This window comes from Erpetoichthys calabaricus, chromosome 1 (assembly GCF_900747795.2).
Source record: "Erpetoichthys calabaricus chromosome 1, fErpCal1.3, whole genome shotgun sequence".
Classification (NCBI taxonomy): domain Eukaryota; kingdom Metazoa; phylum Chordata; class Cladistia; order Polypteriformes; family Polypteridae; genus Erpetoichthys; species Erpetoichthys calabaricus.
In genome coordinates this window covers 99,833,318-99,842,849 of record NC_041394.2, presented here as the reverse complement: position 1 = coordinate 99,842,849, position 9,532 = coordinate 99,833,318, and the positions used below count along the sequence as shown (strand labels likewise).

Below are 9,532 nucleotides of genomic sequence, written 5' to 3'. Positions count from 1 at the left end.
TTTATTCTTAAAAATCCGTTCCAGTATACTTCTCCATTCCTCAGGCATCCTCTTACTTTCTCAAGATTGTATTAAACAATCTGGTTAAAAACTCCACTGCCATCTCTCCTAAACACCTCCATGGTTCCACAGATATGTCATCTGGATCAACAGCCTTTCCATTCTTCATCCTCTTCATAGCTGTCCTTACTTCCTCCTCGCTAATCTGATTCCCTATCGCCACATCATCCAACCTTCTCTCTCTCTCATTCTCTTCATTCATCAGCCTCTCAAAGTACTCTTCCCATCTGCTCAGCACACTCTCCTCGCTTGTGAGTATGTTTCCATCTTTATCCTTTATCACCCTAAGCTCCTTGCTGAACTCAGCCTTACAGTCTTCATTTTTCACCTTCCACCATTTGACCCTTGGCTCTGTCCTCACTCTCTTCCTATTCTTGATATTCAGTGTTATCTTACACACCACCATCCTATGCTGCCTAACTACACTTTCCCCTGCCACTGCTTTGCAGTTTCCAATCTCCTTCAGACTGACCCTCCTGCATAAGATATAATCTACCTGTGTACATCTTCCTCCGTTCTTGTATGTCACCCTGTGTTACTCCCTGTTCTTAAAATACGCATTTATAGCAATCATGTCCATTCTTTTTGCAACATCCACTACCATCTGACCTTCTGCATTTCTCTCCTTGACACCATACCTACCCATCACCACCTCATCTCCTCTGTTCCCTTCACCAACATGTACACTCTCCACCATTTCATTGAACTCATTCCAGAAATCTTCTTTCTCATTATCGCACACCCAACTTGCAGGGTATATGCATTAACAACACTCATCATCACACCTTCAATTTCCAGCTTCGTAATCATCACTCTGTCTGACACTCTTTTCACCACCAAAACACTTGACATACTGTTCCTTCAAAATAACCCCTACCCAATTTCTCCTCCCATCCACACCATGGTAGAACAATTTGATCCCGCCTCTGATACACCTGGCCTTACTCCCCTTCCATTTAGTCTCTTGCACGCACAATGTACCAACCTTCCTTCTCTCCATCATATCAGCTCTCTCCCTTACCAGTAATACTGCCAGCATTCAAAGTTCCTACCCACACTTCCACTCTCTTTACCTTCCTCTTCTCCCCCTGCCTCCGGACATGTCTTCCCCCTTTTCTTCTCCTTCTTCAACCAACAGTAGCCCAATTTCCGCCAGCACTCTGTTGGCTAACAGTACGGGTGGCAGCCATTGTGAACCCGGGCCTCGACCGATTCCGTATGGAAATCTGTATTGTTGTCCGCATATTGATCTGCCAAAATTTCACACCGGATGCCCTTCTTAACATAACCCTCCCCATTTATTCCAGCTTGGGACCAGCATGAAGAAACACACTGGTTTATGCATCCCCTGTGGCTGAGTTAAATGTACAACTATAATGCATTAACAATAAATTACAAATTCATATAACATTTGCAAACACAAACATGCAAATAACATTAAACACATAACAAAATAGTAGCCTTGAGACTGTCTGGTATTTTCTCCAAAACTGTTAATGAATTGTGCCTTTTGTTACTTTCCTCTTCAGAAAAACTAAGTCAAGAAAGTGAATGAAATTCATTTTTATATCATTGTAATGGCCTGGACTATATAACCTACTACGTGAAACCTCTCAGTCCAGCCAGGAATTGAATCACTTGGACTGCTGAGATAAATACCTGTATTCCAATAGCCTGGGAAGTCACAGTCATTGTGATGCTCTCTGGTGCATTCTGTCTGATTATGAAAATGTCCTTAGTAACAAAGAATCAGACTCATTGTAACCCATGTGTAACAGGCTCAGTATTTTAGGAGGCTGAATAAAGTGAAAAAAATAAATGCACACACTGGATCAATAACCATAAAATAAAATAATGGTATCGTTCACTTGTGAAATAAAATTCAAGCAAGTTTTTTCAAGTAAGACATAAACGAGAGAACACGCAAAAAATGTTCTTATTGCCGTTAGGACTCTTTCCTGTGTTTGTTTAAAATTAGCTGCAAACTGATGACAGCTCAATGTTTACCACGGATCATTTTTCAAAACTTTGCCTCCCTGCCGCCAACTCATTCACATTTTGTCTCGGCTCTGCCCACTGACGATGACTTTGTTATGACGTTTGGTGACGTTAGCATCGGAATTCTTTCCGGGTTGAGGGAGGGACCCGAAGTGTTCTGTTGGAGCTATTTACTTATTTCATGTTTTCTTCGCCCCTCAGTCTTATCTAGTTTTGTAGAAGCTTATTTTTGATCTGTGAGAAGAAGCCACTTAGGCCAAGCGGTTAGCCAGGTAAGAAAAAATGGACAGAGTGGCGGGTTGTAGACGAGACACACAGCTGAATGTGCCAAATGTGCGGTAAATACAGTTAAGTGGTTTCGCGGCTGCATAAACAACAACAGCAGCAGCACTGATGACATCCTCGCGGCACTCCTCGTGTAACCAGTTGCTGGCAGTTTGCAGATATTGGTTTGGCAGTTACATAGTTTAATATTTATTTCGTTAAGGTAAAATAGTTTTAAATGTTTTTGTTTTTTTCTCCTGTTATGTGCAGTCATGTATTATATATTACATGATGCTTTGCTAAAATTAAAGACGTCTAACTGCTCTGAATTAGATATCTAAAAAGTTGAAACCTCCCACACAAAGTGAAATACAGATAAAGGTGTATCAATCATTCTTCCAGTTAACGTTTGTTACGATAGATAATGACATTGGGATTGTAATGTTGTTTTATACCGTCTGATCTGCTGTATTATCAATCTTTAATTTAAAACTGTTTTTTGTATCAGTAAGGTGCTGCTGGAGTATGTGAATTTCCCCTTGGGATTAATAAAGTATCTATCTATCTATCTAATAAATAAAAAACGTTAAAGTTTTAAAATTAGTTTTGGGCAGTCCGAAATCTGTTGCTAATGTATACGCATACGAGAATACATATTATGAAAGAAATTCAAAATGGGAAAACCATAACAAAAATAATTTAACCACCTTATCAGCTATGAACTTTAACAAGCTTAGGAAGAAATATTTGCAAACTTACCGCTTTGTTAAAATTTAAAGGCACAGTGATCAAGCAAGAAACAAGACTTAGTGGACATAAGTGACGCTTAAAAAAAGGAGCTGGAAAATTAAAAAAAAACAAAAAAAAACTTTACGACTTTGAAAAACAGAATTACGGATTGGTGTTAAATTCCATCTTAAAAAAAACTATTCTAAAAGGAAATTACTTTTGCTTTTATTCATTGTACTGTACATCTAGAAAATAATAATACATTTCAATATAGATTAATTAAATTATTCCTGTTAATTAAGTGTACTAAGTGTGAAGTAAGAAATGAGGTTATATGTGACAATATTTTCTTAAATGAGTATCTTGGATTCTGGCTTGCTCTTTTTATTATATTATTCAAAATATTTTCTAGGATAAGCTACCACATATATCAGGCCCAGGCCAAGTCGTGGGGCAGTTTTATGGGGTGTGTATATGTTTAAAGGAATTGTGTTTGTGTGAGATTGCGTTGGTTTGGACATGTGCAGAGGAGAGATGCTGAGTATATTGGGAGAAGGATGCTAAGGATAGAGCTGCCAGGCAAGAGAAAAAGAGGAAGGACTAAGCGAAGGTTGATGGATGTGGTGAGAGAGGACATACAGGTGATGGGTGTAACAGAACAAGATGCAGAGGACAGAAAGATATGGAAGAAGATGATCCGCTGTGGCCTCCCCTAACTGGAGCAGCCGAAAGAAATAGAAGAAGATTGTTATTTTTTAAATACTGTATACCTGTTGCACATATTAAATATGTTTACAGAGCCCAGGGCAAAGAAGGTGAGTGCAGTGGCACTGTGGTTACTATTTCTAAATTCCCACTGCAGAGTTTAGGTTTTGATTCCCAGGTTGAATGTGTGGGTTTAGCACATTCTCCGCGTGTTTGGGTAGGTATTGCGTGGCTGCTTTACTTTCCGCTCATTTCAAAAGTCTGTATATTTGGTTGATTAGTAACTTTTATTTTTTAACTCAATGGACAAGGTCCAAAAAAGGAAATATACAGTTAGACCTTAAAAAGCATTTTTTAAGTATTTACTGCTCTTTGTTCCTATTGGACCATTTGGTTGAGCAGTGGTTAGTTGTGCTGCCTCACGTCTCCATAGTTCAGAGTTCAGATCCCTGGGTGGGTGTGGAGTTTTCATACTCTTTCTCTGCCTGCAGGAGTTTTTTTCTCTGGTTCCTTTCAACATAACAAAATTAGTCAGTAATCTTGGGGTCGAGTCCTGTCTCCCTTGACTGTGATTTGGAAGTTTTTTCAAGCATAATCATTATTGGATTGCTAGGAATATATGACAGGAGATGTCTGCTCATGTGCTCGTGTTTTGGATCTCATACTACTAATAGTTAAACATCACTAGACATATTCTCATTTGAATACAGGTGATTTTGTGTTTTAAGTTTGAAAAATGTACATTGGCACCTGGGGGCTTGCCCCCTGCTCAGTTTACTTGCCAACCCCCCTGGCCTGCCCCACGTGCCAGCCACTTTGCGTCTCTGCCGTTTGTGTTGTGACGTGGCAGGCTCCTGCAGTCGCTCCTCAGAAAACCCCTCTTAAACGGTGATACAATGGTAAACAAATACTTTTTTTTTTTTTTTTTTTAACCTCCTCTTTGCTCGATCAGCTGCCGGCTTGCTGCTGCTGTGCCACGTGATCTGCATCTCGCACTGCGCTTCGAACATTTAAAAGCCTTTACAGCAGCTGTCTTTGTCATCTACTCTTTGTCTTTTATTTCCAGCCCCAGGTGTGGTTAAATCTCTTGGCACAAAGTCTCGTCTTGTGGGACATGAGTTCTTGAAATTTTTTAGTATATATATATATATATATATATATAATCTTCTAAAAGTGTTTTAGTAAAAATAAAATACCCTTTAGTTCATGCTCAATGTCTAACGTTCACTCATTATAGAACTCTCTCATAAGTTAAATATTTCTAGTAAAATGACCCACAAACCTTAATTGGAAAAAAAAGTCTGAAAATGGATGTATATTTTTTGTGTTTGTATGCTTCTAAGTTAGTATTAAAATAAAGTATACATTGAAGAGTAAAAGTTCTCGGGTTGGAATTTAGTATTGTTTGGTATATTATTAAGATTATTAAGATAGGTGTTCATTATCTGTTATGTTTAATATGTTTCATTTCTTCCTGGGTAATTACTGCAATAATATATACCGCACAAATTCTGTTAATAGACTAGGAAGCAATGGTTGGTTAATTTAGTCATACGTTTGCCACTTGTTTGATTGATAGAATAAGCAAATCTCCTGGCTTGCTCGTTGATATTTAACTTTCAGAAGAGGTGAGGAATAAAAAAAAAAAGCCATCACTAAAAAAAAAAAAAGCCGTATTTTGCTAAGACATGTGGTTTCTATTGTTCCCCTGTCCATGCTTTCAAAATGGCAGATGTATGCAAATCTAATTTTTTATGTGGAGAACCTGCTTACGAAAGTGAAAATTTACCTACTTTTCAACTTCTTTAATCTACCACTGCATTAGCTTTTGAAAAATAATGTTGAAAGTTGGTAAATTAAAAAAGTGTTCATACTTCTGGCCATGCAGCAAGACAAAATCTATATTTGAAACACCCAGATAAAAATGTCAAGGCTATTCATTAATGCAGTATTTGCATGTATTTGTAATTTTAAATTAAAGATCACAGTGTTAATCCGAGTGGCATATTAGCACAGTGGTAAATGCTGCTGCTTAATGGATTCAGGTCTGGGCCTGGTTGATGTTGTCCTTGTTGCATCTGTGTGCTCTCCCCTGTTTGGTTTTTCCTCCTGGTAGTCCAGTTGTTTTGTTACATCCCTAAATGTTAATTGGCAATTTGAAAATGGCCCTGTGTGTGAATGTGCTCTTTGTCGGACTAGAATGTATAAGATATGACCTAACATTCTGAAACTTGCCTGCCTAGCTTCTGGTTATGGATGGCCAAAACCGATCCCAGCAGCATCAAGCATGAGGCAAGTCATGTAGGGCTTACGCACCCACAATCACAGCAAGTCAACTCTGAATTGCCCAGTTGACCTAACAAGTGGAAGGGGAAAAAAGGTATACAGAGAAAAATAAAAACACACAGACATGAGGAAAACGTGTGAACTTCTGTGATTGGGCAAGGAATTCAAACCCAGAGTGATGAACCTGTGAAGTGTTTGTACTGATATACTGTTCAAATATTTAAGATGTGGAATATTTTACCAAAACATTTGGTTACTGTAGCTAAAAGTCAAATTTTGTCAAATCTATTGAAATAAATTAATTATTAATTATTTACCTAATAGCAACATGCTTTTAAGAAAGATTGCCTAAAAGTGTCTGTTGTTAATATTTTTAGCTAAGTCATGCAGTTAGTGATTGTCTCATTAGGGATATCTGTAATATGTGAAATTCCTCACCATGTTCTACAGAGGCACCATTGAGAGTGTTCTGACCAGCTGCATCACTGTCTGGTATGGCAACTGCAACATATCCGACTGCAAGCGCCTGCAAAGGATAGTGAAGACAGCAGAGAATATTATTGGGGTGCCTCTCCCTTCACTACAGGACATATTTTACAAACGCAGTGTCCGCAAGGCCTGCAGCGTTGTGTAGGACCCCTTACACCCCTCACATGGACTTTTTACACTTCTGCCATCCAAGAGAAGATACTGCAGCATCAGAGGCAGATCTGCCAGGCTGCAGGATAGGTTTTACCCCCAAGCTGTCAGATACCTTAACACCATGCTGCCCCCTGGGATTTTCCACACTGCCTCAACCTCCTCTAAAAACAGAACTTTTATACATGCAAGCCACTTTCCTGTAAAGACGAATGTGCATGTAGAAAAGAACTGAAAATCTCATACTGACCTTTATGGATTTTGACATTCTTGATATCCTTCTGCTGTGAAACATTCTGACCTGTCATTGTTTACACATGTCTTAAAAAACTATTATCATACACTGATAATTTCTGTATTATCTATATCTTTTATTTATTTATTATATTACATATCTATTGATGTATTTATGTATCTAGATTGCAAATACCATACATTGCATCAATGTTCATATTGCTTACTACACGTCAATATTGATGCTACTTCTTTGTCTTGTCTTTACACAATCTCTTGTCTTGTTTGTGTTTTAATTTTAAAATGTTAATTTTAATTCTATTTTTAATTTATTATTTGCACTTCATTGTTATACACTGTGGACCCTGAGCTTCGCAATTTCGTCTATCTGTATACTTGTATATGGTTGAGATGACAAAGTTCGCTTTGACTTTGACTTTACAACAACAACATTTATTTATATAGCACACTTTCGTACAAATGGTGTAGCTCAAGTGCTTTACAAGATGAAGAAAAATATAAAAATAAGATTAGGCAATACTCAGTAACAAAGAATAAAGTAAGGTCAAATGATGAGGAGGACAGAAAAAACAAACAAAAAAAAACTCCAGGGGGCTGGAGGAAAAAAAAAAACAAAATCTACAGGGGTTCCAAGGCCTTGAGACCACCCAGCCCCCACTGGCCTACCTAACATAAATGATCTCAATCAGTCCTCATGGTTTACAGGCTTCACGTGAAAGAAATTAGATGGTCATGTGGACGTCTGGCCTTCAGTCCATCAATGTAGGGACTACATGGTGCCTTGATCAGGTGGTGAACTAAGAAAGAAGTTATTTAGTGTGATCTTGGCAACTGTAAAAAGGGGGAAATCAGTCTTCCTTCATTTGTTTCTCTCCCTTTCTTTCTCCTCTTTCCAGTGTATTGTTATAAAGAGACCAAATGGAGGGATGTGACTCAGGACTTCCTTCTGAGCCATCAGAGCCATCACAGAGAGGCAGTCTGTCCTCAGCTGGTGCGCGTGGTAAGTGATGTCACAGATACGAAGATTTTGTATTTTCCAGTTATACAGCATGTGGTGGTTGCCTTATTATTGTATTATGTGACAATAAAATGAAGGTCAAATAGAAAATATTGATAAACTTGTCTTGAATGATAGATGTGTTTTTGAAAGTACTTATGCAATCAAGGATTTGGATATTTAGAACTTAGCAATCAATCCAAATCATATGCAGTGATCTGTGCTTTTTTTATGTCAAGAAAAAACCCCCACTTTCTATAAAAAAAATGGCGTTCACTGTTTGCCCTTGTTAGTTTATTATGAAATAAGCATGCTTAATGTTATTTTAGGCTTCTTCCTCATCTGTTTTTCCTTTAAACTTCTATCTCAAGTGACCTTTTTATTGGAGGGAGTCCCACAGTTGCTATTTTTAAGGGCACATTGAACTCAGGATATTTTCCTGCCTTCTGCACATGACTTTTACATTTTACATACACTTTTGAAAGTACAAAAAGGTGATGCAAAGTACAATTAAACCACATTTCCTCCATTTATGAGTATTTGTCTGAATTAAATTTTTCATTAACTATGACATGTAACTACTCTATTATGGAAAAAATCTTTCAGATATATATTTTTTTTAATCTTTATCTTGCTAAATTATATTTCCTCTTTTGCCTAGCTTTAGAGGTTCTAATCTATCTTGTGAATGACACTGCAATCCAGCTGATGGTAGATAACATGACATCTATTACGGCTCAAGATTTAGGACGAAGTGTCAGAGAAGCCTTGCAGCTTCCTGAAATTGCAGGAGATGTGTTTACCTTATGGATCGTCTCCCCCCTTCTTGGTATGATTTTAGTTTTCTTCACACTGACTTTATGAACTCTGCTTCTCGAGGGTTTACAATGAGCAAGATAGTTGCTGACTAGCAGAATTATAATTCACCACTCTGATTCACGTCAGAAAGGCTGTTCTGTATCAGTCTCTCGCGTGAATATTTAAATCTTTTAGTGGGACTACAGAGTGAGTGGGGAATACCTGTTTTAGCAATGAATATTCTGTTAGGCACATACGTTTAAACAACAGTTGAACTATTCCTTGGTGCAACCTGAAGTTGCATTAAGTTAACTCCCTTGTCCAGTAATGCAAAAACTGTATGTGCAGCTGTATGTGGGCAACTCCAGTGTTGGAGAAAGACCCCCTCCATCCCCAAGGTTGAAAGGTTTGGTTCCACAGCCACTGCTGTAAATGGAAGTGAGTCACACAACAATTTGAGAATATTTCATAACCTCTTACAGAAGCTCTGTCTCTTTTCCTGCTAGAGAATGTGTGTCAGTCTTACCAGCCATTTGACTGGCATTGTACCCAACCTGATACCCACCCTTTGCCTTAGGGGTAGTGAGCAAACATATTTTGTAATTTAGAATTTTACTGTGCCCAACTTGGTTGTGTGGCTTACCTAACAACTAGGCATTCGTTAGCAAAGAACACCCTTAGCATTGGGTCCAGGTTTCTCTTTTTTATTTAGGACTATTATGAGGGTCTATGATTGGTTTAAGTATATTTTAACCTTTTTTTGTATGTAGAATACAGTGCATTCTGTATAACATTATTTGT

The 9,532-nt window shown here is 38.0% G+C and overlaps 1 protein-coding gene across 1 annotated transcript in view; it reads left to right on the top strand.

Annotated features, from left to right (window-relative positions):
* The first annotated feature begins 2,178 nt into the window (after positions 1-2,178).
* The window catches only part of frmd8 (FERM domain containing 8), a 28,328-nt gene continuing 20,974 nt past the window's right edge, over positions 2,179-9,532 (top strand). Inside the window, exons 1-3 of the mRNA XM_028804168.2 lie at positions 2,179-2,330; positions 7,833-7,936; positions 8,595-8,762. Coding sequence (XP_028660001.1) covers positions 7,855-7,936; positions 8,595-8,762 — 250 coding nt within the window. The 5' untranslated portion in view covers positions 2,179-2,330; positions 7,833-7,854. The remainder of the gene's footprint in view (positions 2,331-7,832; positions 7,937-8,594; positions 8,763-9,532) is intronic.